This window comes from Falco naumanni, chromosome 8, assembly GCF_017639655.2.
Source record: "Falco naumanni isolate bFalNau1 chromosome 8, bFalNau1.pat, whole genome shotgun sequence".
Lineage (NCBI taxonomy): Eukaryota > Metazoa > Chordata > Aves > Falconiformes > Falconidae > Falco > Falco naumanni.
In genome coordinates, this window is record NC_054061.1 from 47,745,236 (window position 1) to 47,765,512 (window position 20,277).

The following is a 20,277-nucleotide window of genomic DNA, read 5'->3' on the forward strand; positions in this document are numbered from 1 at the left end:
TCTTACTAGGAGGACTAAAAAGAGAAATGCAGTTATGAAAAACTGACATACCAAATGGGAATCTTGCAATCATCTTGCCAGAAGTAAGGGGCTCAGAAATCCCAAAACGATTTTCAGCACGAACGCGGAACATATACTCTTGTCCAGGAATCAGCTTTCCAATTCTGCAGCTTGTCTTCGTGACAGAAGCTAAAGCTGTTACCCAGTCTCCTCGGCTTACGTCACATTTCTCAACTACATAGTTTGTAATATTACTGCCACCATCTTCAAGAGGTATATGCCATGCAAGAGTGCAAGCATCAGCATCTATTTCAGAAATATCAAATGGAGGCTGTGGTGGACCTGGTTTATCTGCAGAAAAAAGTATATTAAGGAAAAAAAGGGATGAAAGAACGTTGCAACCCCTGGAATATATTAAATTAGTTTTGTATAAAGCTGGGTTTAAAAATAATTAAATGAAACATACCCATGACTATCACTCTGATTTTCTGACTATCCATACCAGAGTTATTTTCTGCAGTAAGAGTGTAAAAATCAGAGTCTTTCCTAGTTACATCCTTAATGATAAGAACAGAAGACTTTTCTGCTTTATGCACAGCAAGGCGACTGGATGTAAGTACATCTTGATCTCCTTTCAACCATTTACAGACTGGCTGAGGCTTCCCATATACATGAGCTTCAATTCTCAGTTTCTTTCCAGCTTTAATGTGAACATGATCAGGCATCAGAATCTTAGGTGGGACTGAAAAAAAAAAAAAAACCACACAGACTTATAAATTCAGCTTCTGTGGCATATTGATTAACTTTTTCTTATATTTTCTTGTAAACATTCTCTGCTTCTCTCCTAAGTGGAATCATGAGCAGGAATGGCTTGATAATTTTTAATTTAGGTTCCACTTATGGACAACTAGGGATTCTGCAGTGGGCAGTATCTATTCTAGTCTTACTTTTACATTCTGCTAAGTTTATAAGAGAGTATTTTTGAGTCTGGATTTCCTTCTCACGTGTTTATGTAGAGACTTGTGCACTATTAATGCATGACATGTAATTCCACTTTATATCTGGAACTTGTTTCTCCCTTATTGCTGACTTTCTACAAGACAAATATGAAGGAGGAGAAAAGACAGACCGAAGTTCCTACTGAACTAAACCCATTTCCACAGTCAATCCTTTAATATCCTTGGATTACTTTTCAGACAGAGCCCCTTCTACAACTTCTTTTTGCACAACATCAGATTTCTTAGAAAAAGAAACCTGGTAATATGTTTGATGTACTTTCCTTCCTGCCGTTGGCTAGTTTTCTCATTTGCTCCTGTACCTCTCTCTTCCTCTTTCCATTTCACAAATGAAGAAGGTTTTCTCATCTGCCTCTAACCCCTATGTCTTCCTGTACCTCAGGGACCCTACCACCCTAATTAGGCCAACCTGCGCTCCCTGCCTTTTGCTTGACATTCTTAAACAATTCTACAATATAGAGAACTTGTTTCCTCTTCTCTTAAAACAGCTGTCACTTCTGGCCTCATTTATCTCTCAAACTATCACTCTCTTTTCCTCTCTCATTGTAAGTTCATTGAAGGTATTTATTATTTCTCCTTAGTTCCTATCTTCTGGTCTCAACTGAAACCATACCTGCAAAATTCTTTAATATTTCTGAATTAGAGGTCAACTCTCATCCTTTCTGACCTGTCAAAACATTCAGTACAGTTAACCATAGTCCTGCAGATGACTTCACAAAGCATATGTCTTTCTGGAACTCACTCAAAGAACTAGAATTCTTAGTCATTTCATTATTAAAGCAGACTATTGCAGCATAGGTAGTATTTAAATTTTTACTTACTGAGTTGTTCTTTAATTTCAAATACTCCTTCAGCTTCTCTTGGCAAACTTACTCCTACAGCATTTCTAGCTGCCACTCTAAACTTATATTTCTTTCCCTCTTTCAGGCCAGCTACAACAATGGAAAGATCTTTAACAATTGAATATTCTGTCCAGCGATCTGCTGGTTGGTCATCTTCTTTGTAGCTAACAATGTATCCATCAACTTTAGAACCTCCATCACGTAGTGGTGGCAGCCAGCCTAAAGTAGCACTATTTTTCGTAATTTCAGTAACTTCGAGTTTTCTTGGTGGATCAGGTTCACCTTTCAGAGGAAAAAAAACCAAACACATTAAACATTGAATTTAACAGATTTTCTGACTATTGACTACCTACTGAATTATTAGATGCTGTCCATGCTAAATCAACAAGGACACTATGGAAAAGAGCAACATTCTTTACAATTACAAAGGTACTGTATTCATAGATTGTATTATTTGAAAGAAACTGATACTGAAATATTTATGTTTATCATTGAGTAGTTAGTAGTATTGTCCAGTTTAGAAACAACAACTTTCAAAAAATGCAAAATATTAAAATTAGAGAAAAAATGGAAGATGTGCATAAAGGCATACTTACTTAGGGGATCTGTTGCTAGAACTGGTTTTGGTATGTCAGTTGGAACACCTGACCCATATTCATTTACTGCTGTTACTCTAAAGAAATATTCATTTCCAGGTACAAGGTTAGCTATTTGGAAACTCGTTTTCTTTAATTCTGCAGTGACTGTTCCCCAGGTCTTCCTGTCAGCTTCACGTTTCTGCAGGATGTAATGAGTCACTGGGCTACCACCATCATTCTCCGGAGGTGCCCATGAAAGATGGCATGACATCTTGGTGACATCTGAAACCTTGAAGTCCGACACAGGTCCAGGAGTATCTATAAAGAAATTTCAATTTATGCTAGTCTTTTCTTCTTTATTAAGTTAAAATTAAAGGGGCTAACAGCTTCGTACACAAGAGTTAGTGTCAGCTGATACAGTTGTGCTTAAAAACGGTAGCACCTGGGGGTCATAAAAATTCCTGCAATGAACATTCAACGTAGTTAAAAAATTATCTAGACATATTTCTGTCATTACTTACCCAGCACTCTGACGTTCACAAATACAGCTTTTTCTCCAGCTGCATTAACAAGCGTCAATGAATATTTGCCTGAGTCATCACGTGTTGAATTGGGAATGACACAGAAGGCCATAGTGTCAACTAGATCAACTTGTCCTTTTCTGATAACATTATCAATACCCATTCTCCTCCAGGTGACTTTTGGTGCTGGGCGACCCCTAACAATGGCAAAAAGTCTAATAGGGCATCCTGCCCTGACTATCACTAACTTTCTCATGCTTGCATCCAACTCAATCTCAGGAGGTTCTGAAAGACAAAATGAAACAATAAAATGCAAAGTTTAGCACACAAAACAAAATAAAACAAACCTAGTACAAATAAAAGACTGTATGTAAATACTCATAAAAAGGATGGGAAAACTCACCAAGTATTTCTTTGGGAGACACAGCTTCCTTCAGTTCAGCTGGTCGGCCAAGGCCAACCTGGTTTTGGGCAGAAACTCTGAACTCATATAATTGGTTCTCATCGAGGCTGGTGGCTGTAAATTCTGTATGAATAATTTGGGCAGCAACATTGCATCGTTTCCATCCTGCTTCAGGATCAGCACCCTCAACTTTTGGTCTAATTTCCACAACATATCCAATAATTGGAGCACCACCATCATACACTGGTTTTCCCCAGCCAAGAGTTATGGAACTCTTTGTGCTATCAACCACTCTCAAGTTTGTGGGAGGACCAGGTGGTTCTGAAAGACAACAAAAATGACAGATAAGAACACAGTTGTGAATCCAGCAATCTGTTATGTTAACATTAAAAAAATTACAGTAGAATACAGTGGTATCATACCTATTGGATCTTTTGCTACTACAGGTCTTGATGGCAAGCTTGGTTCTCCAAGTCCAACTTCATTTTCTGCACTGACACGGAACTGATATTCATGACCAGGGATGAGATTAGTAACCTTCTTGCGTCTCTCTGGGATTGCAGTCTTAGTAACAGGAACCCATCTTAGCGATCGTTTCTCTTTCTTCTCTAAAATGTATCCTGTAATTGATTTGCCACCATCATATTCTGGTGGATTCCAAACTACAGTCATCTCGTCTTTGCTAACTCTTGTGACATCTGGAGGGTCGGGGCGTCCAGGTCTATCATATTTCGTTTTGGCAATAATTGGCTGTGTTTCTGTTGGTGGACCAGTGCCAATTTTATTCTCTGCACGAACTCTGAATATATATTCATTACCTTCAATGAGCCGTGTCACATTTGCATGGTTTGTTAGGACAGAGGAAGAGTACGTAGACCAAACCATACGCTTGCTTTCACATTTTTCCAGGATGTAGTTCTGTATTTCACAACCACCATCATCTTCTGGAGGGTCCCAAGTAACAGTACATCTATCACTTGAAATGTCAGTGACTTTCAAGTTTCTTACAGGACCTGGTTTATCCAAGACAATAACAGTAGCATATGCTACAAAACTGCCAGCTGTGTTAGTTGCAGTAATCACATATTTCCCACCATCACTACGTCTTGATTTTGTGAGAACAAACTTAGATGTGTCAGAAGTTGTTTCAATACTGACTCTTGGAGATCTGGTTAGATCTGTGGCATCTTTGTCTTTTGTCCATACAACTTCAGGCTGTGGTTTTCCTCTGACTCCAGCCTCAATTCTAATTGTTTCACCTGCTTTGACAGTTAGCACTCCACTTAACTTCAAGTCTAGCACTGGTTTTTGCAGATCTTCCTTCACAACAACTTCAGCTGTTTTTACCCAGTCACTTTCACCTGCCTCATTCTTGGTTTGAACTCGGAATTGGTAAATCTTATTTTCAACACATTTATCTACCATGTAGTGTGTTTCCTTAATGCTGCCTTTGTGAACCCTTTCCCATTCATCTGAATCTTTCAATTTTCTCTCAACATGATAACTTAAATTGGGACTTCCACCATCATAATCTGGCCTTCTCCATTTCAGATAAACAAATGTCTTTCCTTTCTCTGCAATGTGAAGATTTTCTGGTGGTCCGGGCTTGTCAATAGGATTGATGGCAAGGATAGGAGTCTTGGTCTCAATGCAAGGACCTGGACCTATTTTGTTTTCTGCACAAACTCTGAAGAAGTATTCACGGTTCTCTATAAGATTTGCCTTTACTAATCGTTTAGCAATATCAGAGGAGACAATTGACCATCCCCTCTGGTTAGGTTGACGGTACTCTACTATGTAATTTGTAATTTCAGAGCCACCATTATCCACTGGACTCTCCCAAGTGATCATACAAGAATCTTTTGTGACGTAACTTATTTTCAGGTTCTGACATGGTCCAGGTCTGTCAAGTACATTAACAACAGCAAAAGCTTGAGCATGTCCACAGCTGTTCTTAGCTGCTATAATATATTTGCCATGATCAGATCTTTTGGCTTCTTTCACTTGCAGTTCAACATTAGGTAGATCATGGAGTATTTCAACACGCTTTTCTTGGACTAGTACTTTGCCATCTTTAGACCACGTTATGTCAGGATCTGGCCTGCCTTTTACTTTACCAGCAATACGGATTGTTTGGCCTACTCGGACAGTAATTAAGTCCCGACAGGTCACATCTAGGCTTACTTCTGGAGGAGAAAGAATATCCTTTGCAAGTACAGTTTCTGCCAGTTCTCTTGGTTCTCCCTCTCCCACAATGTTGACAGCTTTTATTCGGAATTTGTATTCATTTCCTTCTATTAAGCCAGGTACTCTGAAAGCACACTGTCTAATGAGTTCATCTTTATTAATCCTATTCCACTGCGTAGTTCCAGTTTTCTGACATTCCACAATGTATCCCAGAATTGGGCTGCCACCATCCTTGAGGGGCTTTGTCCACACAAGATCAGCTGTTTCTTTGGTTTTGTCTTTTAATTTTGGATTTATAGGTGGCCCGGGAGGAGTGATAGGACGTGATGCTTTTATTGGATCAGAGCTTGGAGATGGTTTGCTTAAGCCCACCATGTTTTCTGCAAATACTCTGAATTCATATGTGTTGCCTTCAAAAAGACCAGTGACTCTATATTTCATATCAAGTATAGGTGCCTTATTGACACGCACCCATTTACCAGATGCTTCCCGACGTTCAAGTATATAACCAGTTATTGGAGTTCCACCATCAGATTTTGGTAGGGTCCAAGACACTGTTGCAGCATTTTCTGTAACATCATAAACAGTTGGTTTACCAGGTGGGGATGGTGGATCAAACATATGTTTTGCAACTGTTGGTTCTGAATCAAGCGGTGCACCAATGCCTATCTTATTTTCTGCCCGAACACGGAAAATATATTCACAGCCTTTCTGCAGTCGTGGAACCTTAATTTTTGTGTGACTTGTTCCAGAGCTAACCACTCCCCATGTTTCCTTCTTTGACTGACGCTTCTCCACAATATAATTTATTATAGGACTCCCACCATCATCTTTAGGAGGGCGCCAAGAAATAACCATATGTTCTGGTGTTACTTCAAGAATATTAATAGGACCAGTTGGTGGGCCAGGAACATCCAGAACTGTAAGGTGCAGAGCAACAGTTTTGCTGCCAGCTGCATTAGACACTGTGAGTAGATATTCTCCTGTATCTTTTCTTACACAGTCCTTGATGGTAAGTACAGTTGAATAATTGTCAGTCTCAATCTTGTATCTGCCATCTGTTTTAATTTCAACGTCATCAGTAACCCATTTTGCAGTAGGAACTGGCACACCTCTCATAATTGCAGGAAGTCTCACTGTGGTGCCAGCTTTAACAACAAGACCTTCAATTAACTTCACATCTAGTTCCACAGATGGAGGTACTGAAATTAGAGAAAAACAGAAATTACTTTTTTAGGATAAATGTTTAAAGAAAGAGATAAAGAATAAGCAAAAACCACAAAAACCCTAAAAATTACCTAGTTTTTCTTGACACTCTATGGGTATAGTTGTATCTGGAAGGCTAAGACCAACAATATTCTGAGCTTTCACACGGAATTTGTATATTTTTCCTTTTTGTAGGCCTGTCACAACACAGTCTAGCATAGGGACCGTCTGGAACTTTGTCCACTCATCTGCACCGTCTTCTTGATATTCCACCAAATATCCAGTTATCTCAGCACCACCATCACGATCTGGTCGATTCCAAACAAGGGAAACTTCAGTCTTGTCAACATCTACATGATGTAGATTCTTTGGTGGTCCTGGAGGATCTTTTAAAATACAAAACCAAAATGGTTACTCAGATGACCAATCTATGGTAGCAGTGTACTGTGTTCACATTAATACCACAAAATGATAAAAAATTGCCAACAATAGGAACAGAACAAATTATATAACCTAAAAACACTTACGCAGTGGATCTATAGCTTTAATAGGCTTGAGTGTTTCCACATATGGACCTCTACCAAACTGATTCTCAGCTGCAACTCGGAAGACATACTGAGTCCCTTCCACCAGATATTTTGCCATGTGACTGCGTTTCTTGGAGGATGATGAGATGGCTACCCACTGTGCAGAAGCTACATCTTTCCTTTCCACCACATAGTTGGTAATGACAGAGCCACCATCATCTTCTGGTTCCATCCAAGTGAGATAGCAAGAATCGCTTCTAACTTCACTGACTTGCAGATTTCTGGGTGGACCAGGCTTGTCTAATATTGACAAAAAATGAAACTGTTACTTATTTGATAACCAAAGCATTTTTTTACAAAACTTAGTAAACTTCACAAGAAATTAATGCATCTTGTATAATTTTTAGTCCTTTTTTTTTTTTTTTCTATGTATTTCTTATAACTTAGTTTCTTGGTATTTTCCAGGCATTCCATTACTTCTTAATCTCTAATGATAGACTAAAACCACGCAGTATAAAAGGAACATAAAAGAGATTACCTAAGACCACAACTTTTACTGAAACAGTCTTTGAACCAGCTGGATTTTCAACTGTCAGAGAGTAAATTCCACCATCTTCATGGATAGTGTTACGAATTTCAAGCTTACTGCCAACTCCTGTAACCTCAATATCAGCTTTGGGTGAGACTTCACGGTCTTCTTTCTTCCAAGAAACTTTTGGGAATGGAACACCTTTAATAACAGCACTAAGCCTCAGAGTATCTCCAGCTTTTACATGCTGTTCTCGGGCCATATTAGCATCAAGTATCAGCTCAGGAGGTTCTGAAATCAAAATGATATGTTTTTTTAGAAAATGAGGGGAAAAAACCCTCTTAGGTAAACTTATCTGATTTTATTAAACTCACCAAGTCTGTCCTTTACTTCTACTGGATCAGGAACATAGGCTGGTTCAGATTCACCTGCTTCATTGACTGCCTTGACCCTGAACTTGTATGTCAAACCCTCAGTAAGGCCAGTGACTTTGTATTTTGTTTCAGGACAAGAATCTGCTGTAAGATTAGCCTTTTTCCATTCTTCATCTCCAACTTTCTGATACTCAACAATGTAGCCTATTATCTTGCCATTACCATCATGGCGTGGTGGTTGCCAAGACAAATCAACTGAATTTTTAGTTTTATCTACTGCTTCTGGATTAATAGGTGGACTTGGTTTTGCTGTTTAAAAAACAAAAAAAGAAAGAAATGGGGAAAAAGGAATCCGTTAAATTTTTTTTTCTAACTGAAGAATACATTGAAATTTCAATGAGAAATGAAATTTAATACTTTACCAATTGGATCTCTAGCAAAAATTGGCTTTGATGGTGGACTAGGATCACCAACACCAATTTCATTTTCTGCTGAAACACGGAATTCATATTGACAGCCTTCAAGGAGGTCAGGTACTTTGAACTGAGTACTGGGGAAAATTGGGTCTTTAGTAACTCTGACCCATCTTGTAGCCATTGTTTCCTTCTTTTCTACAATATAGTTTGTTATTGGCTTGCCTCCATCATATGGTTTGTTCCAAACCACTACTGCAGAGTCTTTGGTAACATTCTTAATGATGGGTTGCTCAGGTGCATCAGGAACACCTTGGGTACAGGGGAAGAAAAAAAAAAAAAGGGTTTATAAGCACTACAAACAGAGTAAAGATTAAAGTGTCAAAGTAAGATTGCAAATGAATGACATACGGAAACGGTCCTTGGCTTTCATCTCATCAGAGATGAGCGGATCACTTATGCCGTAAAGATTTTCAGCATAAATTCTAATTTGATAATCTCTTCCTTCAAGCAGCTTCGGAATTTTGCTTGTTGTCTTAATTGTGGCAGATGTAACCGGCATCCACAGGTCTCTGTGTGCATCCCTCTTCTCAACAATGTAATTTGTAATTTCACTGCCTCCATCATCTAATGGAGGTTTCCAGGAAATTACCATATGATCTTTATGAACTTCATCAAATACAACTGGGCCTACTGGAGGCGATGGGCGATCTGTTTAAGAAAAAATAAGGCATACCCACGCTTTTATATGAACTTTACATAGCAGCATAGATTAAACAGTTGTCAATACAGTAAATATATTATGAAATCAGAAACCTGGCATCACAGATTTAAGAAGGAATCAAGACCTCGAGACTATTCTTGTTAATACGTGTTTGCTTATAAGTTAGTTGGTGATTTATGTTTTCTACAGTGTTGACATTCTCTAAATGCATGCAGACATTAAATTATTCAGGCTGAATAAACTAAGCCAGAGTTTACTATGTACTTAAAATTAATAAATTGTATTTCAGTACAAATGAGAATGCAGCAAATCAAATTAATGTAATAAAGGATACATTTTAATAATTACATTTTATAAATTCAATGAATTCTAATCACTACTTAAAATGACAGACAATAGTGTTATTCAATAAAACCTACCAACAACATTAACTTGACAAAATCCTTTTCTTGATCCTGTGCTATTCTCTACAGTAACACAGTATTTGCCTGAGTCTTCACGAACAGATTTTAGTATCCCCAAGCAAAGAGTTGTAGGAGTTGTCTTGATCTTTGTACGGTCATCTTCTTTGACAACAATATCATCCTTTAGCCAAGTAACCTTTGGTGTGGGCTTGCCTGAGTAACGTCCCGTCAGGCTGAAAGCTTCACCAACCCGAACAATAAGCTTGTCTCTAAAGTCAAGATCAAGTGATGGAGGAGCTGAAAGACAATATTAAAAAACACAATGCCCACAAATGTCAGCAATTTTAATAAGAAAAAGTAAGGAACCAGTAAATATAATCACTGTTTTCAAAAGAAATATGAAAAAGATACATACCAATTTCATCCTTGCATGTGATTGGTTTTGTGCAAAATGATGGCTTGCCTTGCCCCACAATATTACAAGCACTCACACGATATTCATAGGTATCACCCTCTTTCAAGCCTCCTACAGTGTATTTCCTATCAAGCATTTTCTCCTTTGTCACTCTGTGGAATTTCTCTTTTCCAATGAGACGGCTCTCTAGAACATACATGGTGATATCTGAGCCTCCGTTATATTTTGGAGGGTTCCAAGTTAATGTAACAGAGTTCTTGGTAACTTCTTTTACTTCCAGGTCTTCTGGACGGTCAGGAACAGCTGTGAATAAACAAAAAAAATATGGTAAATGCATTTTTTGCATATTCATCCCATATGACAGTAATGCAAACCCCAAAGTATACTTACTTATTGGATCTCTAATGACAATCTCTTTTGTTGTCTCTGTGAATGGACCCATGCCAATTATATTCTCAGCTGCAATTCGGAAAAAGTAGGCTTTCCCTTCAGTGAGTCCCTGAACAGTAGCATTCTGTCTTGTAACTGTGTAGCTTACTGGAGTCCAAGCTCTGTGGTCAGATTCACGTTTTTCGATTATGTAGTTGGTAATAGGAGAACCACCATCATCTTCTGGAGTAAACCATGTCAATTTACAAGAGTCATTGGTTAGGTTCTCAGTAAGGAATGGCATTCCAACTGGGCCTGGCACATCTGAGAGCAAAGAAGAAATGGAATATTTAAGTTTACATGCTGAATGTTATGAAATTTTACTTGTTCGCAAGGACTGAGGTTGCTATTTACCTAGCACATCAACAATAATAGTCTTCTTCCGCTCACCACCGGCATTTTTAGCAAGAAGAGTGTATAAACCCTGATGGCTTCTTTTGCAATTCTTGATGACCAAAGAAGAACTAATAGCTGTTTCTTCAATTTTGGCTTCTTCTGGTAAAGCTCGGTCATCTCTGCTCCAAGTCACTGTTGGAGCTGGTTTTCCTGAGACATATGCTATGATCCGAATTACTCCTCCAGCATGAACAACAATCCTGTCCCTGACACTTGCATCCAAATTAATATCAGGAGCCACTGTGGGAGGTGAACAAAAAAATTAAATGAATTTTTTTTTTCTTACTTTGACTTAAAGGTACTAAAAATATGAACATAAACCATAAATACCAATTCTGTCCTTCATTTCAATGATGTCTGTAACTTCTCCAGGCTCTCCAATACCAGCAGCGTTCACTGCTCTAACTCTGAATTTGTAAAAGCATCCTTCCTTTAATCCTGCCACAACGAACTTAGTTCCTCTAACTTCTTTATCTTTTACCTGTAAGAAAACACTGTAACGTCAGCTAACATTAAAGTATCATCAATTTCTTTGTGATGTTTGAAACTAATCTTAAACCAGATGTTGTTTCAGATTTACAAGCACAAGGCAGTTTTAAGCATACATGAATCTTGCTCACAAAGATTTCTTGAGAATCCATGTAAAGAAATATAGGACACGGACATAGAAGCTGTTCTGAAGATTCACTTTTTTAATAATTCTAACAGACAAGGATGTTACACCAATTGTAACAGCCTGTAGTCTCAGAAAAATTACATGTATTATTGGACAAATAAAGTCATATAAGTAAGAGTGGCAAAACAAAAAGGAATTCTTTGATTTTTTTAAACCCCAATATGAAGCCTGTTTACCTGGAAACAGTGCAGGGAATTTAGGTATTATTTAAAATGTACTCAAGTGTTTATGGAGATACAAAAAATAGCCAAGGTATGCATTAGTTAAATTTTCAGTAATGCATTATTGAAAAAAGTAGGAAAATGTGGAGACGTGGTAGTTGCAAATGATTTGGCACCAGTGAGACTTACTTTTGTGCCAGTTCTAACTTGGTCTTGTCTTCTGTTCTTTTATCAAAAATTACCTACATATTTTCTCACATCTTTAAACAGAAATTTAAAAATTATTTAGGAAACTACAAAATTAACAATGTTGTGGTGAGTGTAGTCTTACATTTTAAATATATGAAGATAATAATGGTGCAAAGATATGAACTTTAAGAAAATAACTTGCATAGTGAAAATCTGTAAACTATGTCTTTTCTGGTGTGATTTATTTTGATGGACACACAGAGAGAAGAAATGCAAATTCTGTAATAGTTTTCCACCTACCCGTTCCCATTGCTCCGTTCCTTCCTCTTTATACTCAACAATGTAGCCAGTGACCCTAGAACCGCCATCCTTTAGTGGTGGACTCCACTCCAAGTCTACAGAAGACTTTGTCCAATCAGTAACTTTTGGAATAGGAGGGCCAGGTGGGGCTGAGAAACATCATCATACCATTACATCTTAACAATATATTCTTTGTTATTATTTGAATATTTTCAAATTAAACAATAGGAATCTAAAATATTTACCAATAGGATCTCTACAAATTGCTGGATCAGATGGCATGCTTGGTGGACCAACACCAGCTGCATTGATAGCTGAAACACGGAACTGATATTCAGAGCCTTCAATAAGACCTGTAACTTTGTACGAAACCCCCAGTGTCATAGGTTTGATAGGATCACGGTTAACCCTCGTCCATCTCTTCCCAGTGGTCTCTTTGCGCTCCAGCCAGTAACCAGTAATAGGAGAGCCACCATCATGTTCTGGTTCTTCCCAGTTTACAGTCATTGAGTCACGTGTTATACTGCTGACTGTTGGCTTGTCGCAAGGTCCAGGAACAGCTGTGGGAAGAAATTTACACATACTTTGTAAAAAAAAGCTAAAGGAAGATAGAGGTAGCTAGAGAGCAAAAATAGACCCATGCACTCACATGGTCACAGCCGCATTAGACAGTTACCTATCTGCATGAGACACTCTCCCTCATTCATCTTCCCATCCCTATTCAGGTACATATACTTCTGTGAACCATAAAATATCTTTCCCTCAAATAACAGTTGTCAAAAATGACTTTTTCTTGTGTTCCTGGATCAGTACCTCATTTCAGTGGCCAGCCTAACCTTGGATGTTTGAAAAATTATTTTCTCTTGCCAGCTTAACATTCCTTCTACATCAGAGCTACTCTGCCTAATTTCTCTTTTAAAACTTAAGGCAGAAAATTGACTCTTCCTGATCTCTGAGGTCAATAATGTCTCAAATACAACAGAATTATCTGAATCTTATCAGATAACCGTTATTAGTATATTTAAACCTTAAAAAATCATGAGTTTGTATTTTAATATATAACAAGGAGGGGGGAAGTATTTTTAAGTACTGCATGTGTTTTTAAGAAGTAACTACTAATGCTAAAGCTCTTCAAGCTATTCTAGAAAATTTATTTATGTGAATTGAGAAAATTAGCAGTAGTATTTAACAGATGCTGTACACATACCAGAATATGAAAATGACTGGCATAATTTGAAAGCATATTCCTACTTACTGAAAAGGTTTCGTGCTGTTTCTGGTTCACTATCCAAAGGTTCTCCAATACCATACTTGTTCTGTGCCATAATGCGGAACACATATTCATGGCCTTCCATCAACTTGGGAACAGTGAATAAGCATTCCTTAGGCTCATTAGTAACAGGTACCCATGTCCTTCTATTTGCTTCTTTTTTCTCTATGACATAGTTTGTAATCTTAGAACCACCATCGTCTAATGGAGGAAGCCATGATATTGTCATTTTATCAGCCAAAATGGATTCGAATTTAATAGGTCCCACTGGAGGTCCAGGACGACCTAAAACATACATTTTTTATAAAGAAGAATTAATTTGAATGCTATTAAAATAAAGCATCACATGAACGCTATCAATTAATGCAATGTACAAGAGTTATAGATATCTACCCAGAACATTTAGTCTCATCTCCTTTGAAGCAGTTCCCAGATTATTTACAGCTGTTATAGTATATAAGCCTGTATCACTTCTGCGAGACTGTTGAATCAATAAAGTGCAAGTATCGTCACCAACAATCTTGTTGACATGCTGATCATACAGCACAGGTGTTTTGTCATCTGGTTTCTTTGGAGAAGCTTTTAGCCATGTTAATGTGGGGAAGGGCACACCCTTTATTTTGGCCACAATGTTAACATCTGTTCCTTCTTCAACCTCCATAAATTCTTTGAGTTCAATAGATGGTGGGCCTACAATGAAATGTTGAAAAAATTAACATACAAAAATACTACATAATTTTAAAATGAAATTTGTATTTACTGATACCAGTTATTACTTACATGTCTGGTCTTTGACAACAAGTGGACCAACAGTGGCTGATGGCCTACTGGGACCTGCTATATTTACAGCTTTGACTCTGAATTCGTATTCTCCGCCTTCTACAAGATCCTCAACAGTAAACTTTGTTTCTTCCACGTCACGTCTGTTGCATTGCTTCCAAGTCTCTTTCACTTCTCCAGTACGATCCCAGCGGAGACATTCAACATTGTAATGTGTAACAGGAGCTCCACCATCATTCTTTGGTGGTTTCCATGTCAAGCTCACTGTGTTCTTGGTTACAAGGCCAATCTTTAGTTTAATAGGTGGATCAGGAGGATCTTCACAAACAGAACAAAAATGTGAATAAATCCACTGTACAATACCATCTGGTTTTAAAGAATTTATTTTACTTTGATTTTACTTACGGATTGGATCCCTGGCTGTAGTCCGTTGGATGGTTTCAGCAGGAGGGCCAACACCAAAACGGTTTTCTGCACGTACCCGGAAGAAATACTCTTGTCCAGATATGAGATCAGGTACAACAAAGGAAGTACTTCCACAGTTTGCATTGACTTTAGTCCAGGCCTTCCCATCAATAGTTCTTTTCTCTATAACATAGCCTCTGATTCTATCTCCACCATCATCATCTGGCATCTTCCATGAAAGTTTACAACTACCTCTTGTGATATCACTTACTTTTAGGTCTTTTGGTGGACCTGGAACATCTATTAAAGTAAAAAGCACAACAGAAACAAATTTACATAAGTATGTTGAAAAATACGACTAAACCCTACTATTTGAATACTTTGATATGTGTAAGCCATACCAAGGACATTGACTCTGACATGCACAGTTTTTTGTCCTGCTTTGTTCTTTGCTGTAATACTGTATCGTCCAGAATGACTTCTGTTGCACTCTGGGATGATAATCACTGAATGCGTATCAGTTGCTTCCACCTGTGTATTATAGAAAGAAAGAAAAGTTATAGATCAACTTCACATATTTATGTTTGAAAAATGCAACAATAGTAAACTTACAAAAATTGTGTGCTTTACCTGAGCTTCTTCAGGTACATTATGACCACCCTCCTATAAACAAAGGGAAATAAACATAAATATAAGAGGGGATAGGCTTAAATGTCTAGAAACACAGGTAGAAAAAAGCTTTTATTTTACTAACCTTTGCTGTTGTCTTTGCTTTTCCTTCAAACTCCCAAAATGATTTTGGAACTGGACGACCCTTGATAACAGCTGGGATTTTAATTGTCGTGCCAGCACGACAAGAGAGGAAATCCTGTGCTCCAATATCAAGGAAGATTTCTGGTTCCTCTGCAAAAGTATTTCAATATATAAATTTCAAAAGCTACTGAAAGTAAATTTTTGTCAGCACTGAGCTAAAACCCCACACAAACATGCGGAATCCATGTTTATGTGAGAAAGGTTGGGTGTGCAAAAAGGAAGCTGGGGAGTATACGGATAGAAAAAAATTTGTTGTCATTTCTTCATAAAATATACATTATTTCCTTAGTATGACTGCAGGTGGTCATCAGTTTTCTAATGGATCCAGCCCTGGTAATGGTCATCATAACACTTTAAAAAATGTGTGTCAATCTTTTGTTATATTTTTACATAACTGTTCTGTTTTGATTTTGGCTTGCTTGGCATCCTGCTTGAACATTCCCAGCAGTAGATGGCATTTAGATATAAATACCTAAATTAATCCCCAGAACACTTACCTAGAATATCTTGGACAGGTATTTCTGATGTCGCAGGACTTGGTTCTGATTCTCCAGCAGCATTTACAGCTTTCACCCTAAATCGGTATTTTCTAAGCTCTTTCAAGTTGGGAATAACACATTCACAAGTAGGAAAGAGTTTGTCTCCTTCATTCACCTTCTTCCAGTCAGTACTACCTTCATCTTGCATTTCAACAATATATCCTTTTATAGGACTACCACCATCCTTTTGTGGAGGCTTCCATGCAAGAGCTACAGATGATTTGGTTTTGTCTTTGACCTCTGGGCAAGACGGTGGACCAGGCACAACTTTTAAAACAAGAGCAAGTAAAAATTGCCTGACAGTTAGTGCCTGCATGTATTTTTTTTTAATAGTTTCTAGAAGAATGCAAGTATTTTCATTTTCTTCTGTCATACACAGAGAGCGTATAATCCTAGAGCATGCATACTTAATTACATATATTACATATGTTCTTAAGGGATACTTAAGTACAAGGCATAAAGATTGAGCTTTTTAATGATAAAAAAACCAATAACATGAAAATCTGACTCTGTACTCAAGTTTATTTGGCCATTTTTTCATTCATATAATGGCAGTTTAAGGTTCATAAAAGAAGTAAAAAAACTGAATTAAAGCTTATTATTTTTAAATCAGTGAAAACTAGTAAATCAGGAAACTACTTTATGTCAATATATTCCTTTTGGTTTAGTGAAAACGAAGCATTGGATTAATTGCAATAAAATCAATATAAATAGTAGTAGCACATTTTGGTTCTGGTGTGATATAGTCCTTTAAAATAGTCATACAAATGATATACTTACATATGGGATCTGCTGCTAAAGCAGGATCTGATGGTTCACTGGGAGGGCCGATTCCAGCAAGATTTTCAGCCATAACTCTAAACTGGTATTCAACACCTTCGGCCAAACGAAGCACAGTGTACTCTAGACCTTTTACTGCTGGTTTTGTTACTGGAGCCCTGTTAACGCGTGACCAGTAGACACCTCCCACCTCTCTCTTCTCTAACCAATAGCCAGTAATTGGGCTGCCACCATTGTTCAAAGGAGGCTCCCAGGTTACCCGCATTGATGATCTGGTGCGATCCAAAATTTTTGGCTTTCCAGGAGGTCCAGGAAGGCCATAGGGGTCCTTAATAACAACTTTTTCTGAGAGGCATTCATCACTTATTCCATATTTGTTTACAGCCCGGACTCTAAATTGATATTTTCCATCTGTTTCAAGATTCCATACCTGAAAAATAAGATTTAAATCAATCCTTGGCTACTTTCAGAATAAACTTATTTGGAGTTATGCAGTGGTTTTCACTCAAAATTCTGTCTTGGAATCTCATTGACATACCTATGTTTACATACTATGCAGCTGTATGTAATGCTCTAGGGACTTTCTTATTTCACATGCACAGGATCAAACACAAATAAAAATGTCGTTTGTTTTTGCAGTTGGTAAAGTTATAAATAATGCTGGGAAACAGAAAGGAAGATGTGTTCTAAACTCAGCTGAGATTAAGTAGCAAAAGAGAACAATTTCTTTTGCTTTGTCATGAGGCAGACACACATACATAGATGGGCAACATTCATCCAGTAATTCTGGAGTCTAAATGGAGTACAAACACAGGCATTTATGCAAGTAGCAGTTTTCATTAGATGTGTACTATTGTTATTTTTTATGCATACTATAGTACATAATAAAGATATTTCATGAATTACCCCAAATCTTCTCTCAACAGCACTTTTGGAGACTTCTTCCCACTCAGATTTCTTCCTACTAGCATCACGTTTCTCAATAATGTAATGGGTAATTTCACTACCACCATTATCAAGTGGCGCATCCCATGTTAAATAGCATGATTCTGCTTTAATATCAGAAACAGCAAGATTTCTTGGTGGGGAAGGACGATCTGTATGAAAGCAACAGAGCACAGAATTACATTAAGAAAAAGGCGAAAGCGTTTAATTAGCTGTCGTTTTATTAAAATGTCACATCCTTACCATACACTTCAACATGCACATTGCGAAATGCCGTGCCAAGACGATTGGAAGCTCTCACAGTGTAAGTGCCTTTATCATCCCTCACTGTTGCAGGCAGGATAAGTTCAGTTTTTGCCTCACTTCTAGATACTTCTTCCTTGGTTATCTTAAGTGCACTGGATGTTTGGTCAATTAAAACTTCATTCTTGTCCCATTCAATCTTTGGCATTGGCAGACCTGTCACATCAGCAGGAATATTAACTGGTTCTCCTGCCTTCACTTTGATAGTATCTCCTCTCACAGCCAGGCGTAATGTCACAGTTGGAGGTACTGAAAACAAGAAGAAAAATGACAGAGTGAAGATGCAGATTAAAGACAGAAATTGCCTTGCAGTGCGCTGGAGATGATTGTGTGGTTTTCTTTACAGCAGATATACCTTCGTCATCTTGTATAACTACATTGAGGGGCAATGATGGTTCACTTTCTCCAATAGCATTGACAGCTTTGACACGGAATTCATACATATGAAGTTCATCAAGGTTTTCAACAAGAAGAGATGTTTTTGGACACAGCCTTGCATTAACTCGTTCATAATCTTTTGAATCATGTCTCCTCTTCTCAACGATATATCCTAAGACAGGACTGCCACCATCACTACGTGGAGGCTTCCAATCAAGTGTAATGGTTGACTTTGTCCTCTCTGTGTACATGAACCTCTCAGGTGCTGTTGGAGGACCTATTAACATACACAAATCATAATAAAAAACCCCACATTTTAAAAGTTACAGAATTTTAAATCATAAGAATACAGTAGTTCTGACTTTTTAAAGCCACAGCCTTTGTATGCAAAGTAGTTGAGTAAGGTTATGGATAGTATAGTTTCTCAAGTATGTGGATAAAAAGGTAACAAGTAATGTCTCAGTAGACATCAGTATTTTGTTACATAAAGAACCATAATAGTTTTACAAAACTGATTCAGAGATCTGACTGAAGTAATTCATCTAAGGCAGATGCCTTATCCAGGTAGTAGAAAAGTACATTTTCTGTATAGAAAGCAATCCACACAATACTGGTTTAATAACGTATAATTAAAAAATGTTTTAAAAAATTCCATAAAATTAGCCATACCTAATGGATCAACTGCAAGGATGGGTCCTATTTCAACAGGTGGACCAGTACCAAACTTATTCTTGGCGCTAACACGGAATTTATATTCCTGCCCTTCAACCAGACCAGTAATATCACATTTAGATCTCTCTGTGTCTACAGCTAGTCTCCACGTATGCATTTTGGCATCCTTCCGTTCAACAATGAAGCCTATGATATCACTGCCACCATCATCTTCAGGATCAGACCAGTTAAGCAAACACATCTTTCTGTTTGTGACCACTGGCTTTAGGTCAAGGACTGGCCCAGGAACATCTGAAAAACAAAATCAAACAAATGGGATAAAGTCTGAAGATTATCTCACCAAAAGAAATGCTCAGTTGATTTCAGAAAATATTTTTCTTACCAAATACTTCTACTCTGGTTCCTGCAGATTTGGAACCACTGCTATTGGTAGCAGTAATTACGTATCTTCCATGGTCTTTTCTCAGTGCATTCTTAATGGTTAACTCAGACTTTGTGCCAACATTTTCAATAACAACTCTATCTTTGTCTAATTCACCCTCCTCCACAGCCCATTCAATGGTGGGAGTAGGACGTCCTGTCACAGTAGCAGGAATTTTAAGAGTTTGCCCAGCCATGATCTGAATGCCTGCTTTGACAGAAACATCCAGCTCGACAGTGGGAGGCTCTGCAAAAGAGAAACAGTTCATTAGTTCAAGGGAGAGATTCAAAATTACTTTTTAAACAGCTGGACATTTCTTGAAAATAACACAATTGCAATACCTTTAGGTTCTGCAACTGTTGTGGGTTCAGTTTCACCAGGTGGTCCTTCACCAGCGGCATTAAGTGCAGTAACACGGAGTTTATAGTCTGCACCTTCTCTGACTTCTTTAACAGTATACTGTCGAACTTTAATGGGCTTCTCTGTGCAACGTGACCACTCATTGACTCCCACCAGCTGTTTGTATACATGGTAACCAGTGATATCTCCACCACCATTATATGCAGGAGGTTCCCACTCTAACTCAATAGAAGTTGAGCTTGTATCAGCAACCCTTGGAATCGGTGGACCAGGTGGCACTATAAATAAATAGGTGTAAATCAAAGTTAAAGGCTATGAATC

General features: G+C 37.9%; 1 protein-coding gene across 1 annotated transcript in view; it reads right to left on the reverse strand.

Moving 5' to 3' along the window:
• Positions 1-20,277, reverse strand: part of TTN (titin) — a 238,111-nt gene that overhangs the window by 52,841 nt on the left and 164,993 nt on the right. Inside the window, exons 170-204 of the mRNA XM_040603460.1 lie at positions 19,938-20,234; positions 19,558-19,842; positions 19,173-19,466; positions 18,481-18,780; positions 18,066-18,374; positions 17,784-17,974; positions 16,878-17,307; positions 16,056-16,364; positions 15,500-15,648; positions 15,376-15,408; positions 15,147-15,276; positions 14,746-15,045; positions 14,341-14,658; positions 13,954-14,250; positions 13,546-13,845; positions 12,536-12,850; positions 12,291-12,439; positions 11,295-11,445; positions 10,923-11,204; positions 10,530-10,832; positions 10,140-10,442; positions 9,740-10,021; positions 9,008-9,307; positions 8,606-8,908; positions 8,184-8,492; positions 7,819-8,100; positions 7,281-7,580; positions 6,846-7,139; positions 3,783-6,749; positions 3,361-3,681; positions 2,958-3,242; positions 2,455-2,754; positions 1,838-2,140; positions 467-742; positions 52-351 (exon numbers count right to left, since the gene is read on the reverse strand). Coding sequence (XP_040459394.1) covers positions 52-351; positions 467-742; positions 1,838-2,140; positions 2,455-2,754; positions 2,958-3,242; positions 3,361-3,681; positions 3,783-6,749; positions 6,846-7,139; positions 7,281-7,580; positions 7,819-8,100; positions 8,184-8,492; positions 8,606-8,908; positions 9,008-9,307; positions 9,740-10,021; positions 10,140-10,442; positions 10,530-10,832; positions 10,923-11,204; positions 11,295-11,445; positions 12,291-12,439; positions 12,536-12,850; positions 13,546-13,845; positions 13,954-14,250; positions 14,341-14,658; positions 14,746-15,045; positions 15,147-15,276; positions 15,376-15,408; positions 15,500-15,648; positions 16,056-16,364; positions 16,878-17,307; positions 17,784-17,974; positions 18,066-18,374; positions 18,481-18,780; positions 19,173-19,466; positions 19,558-19,842; positions 19,938-20,234 — 12,267 coding nt within the window. The remainder of the gene's footprint in view (positions 1-51; positions 352-466; positions 743-1,837; positions 2,141-2,454; positions 2,755-2,957; positions 3,243-3,360; positions 3,682-3,782; positions 6,750-6,845; positions 7,140-7,280; positions 7,581-7,818; positions 8,101-8,183; positions 8,493-8,605; positions 8,909-9,007; positions 9,308-9,739; positions 10,022-10,139; positions 10,443-10,529; positions 10,833-10,922; positions 11,205-11,294; positions 11,446-12,290; positions 12,440-12,535; positions 12,851-13,545; positions 13,846-13,953; positions 14,251-14,340; positions 14,659-14,745; positions 15,046-15,146; positions 15,277-15,375; positions 15,409-15,499; positions 15,649-16,055; positions 16,365-16,877; positions 17,308-17,783; positions 17,975-18,065; positions 18,375-18,480; positions 18,781-19,172; positions 19,467-19,557; positions 19,843-19,937; positions 20,235-20,277) is intronic.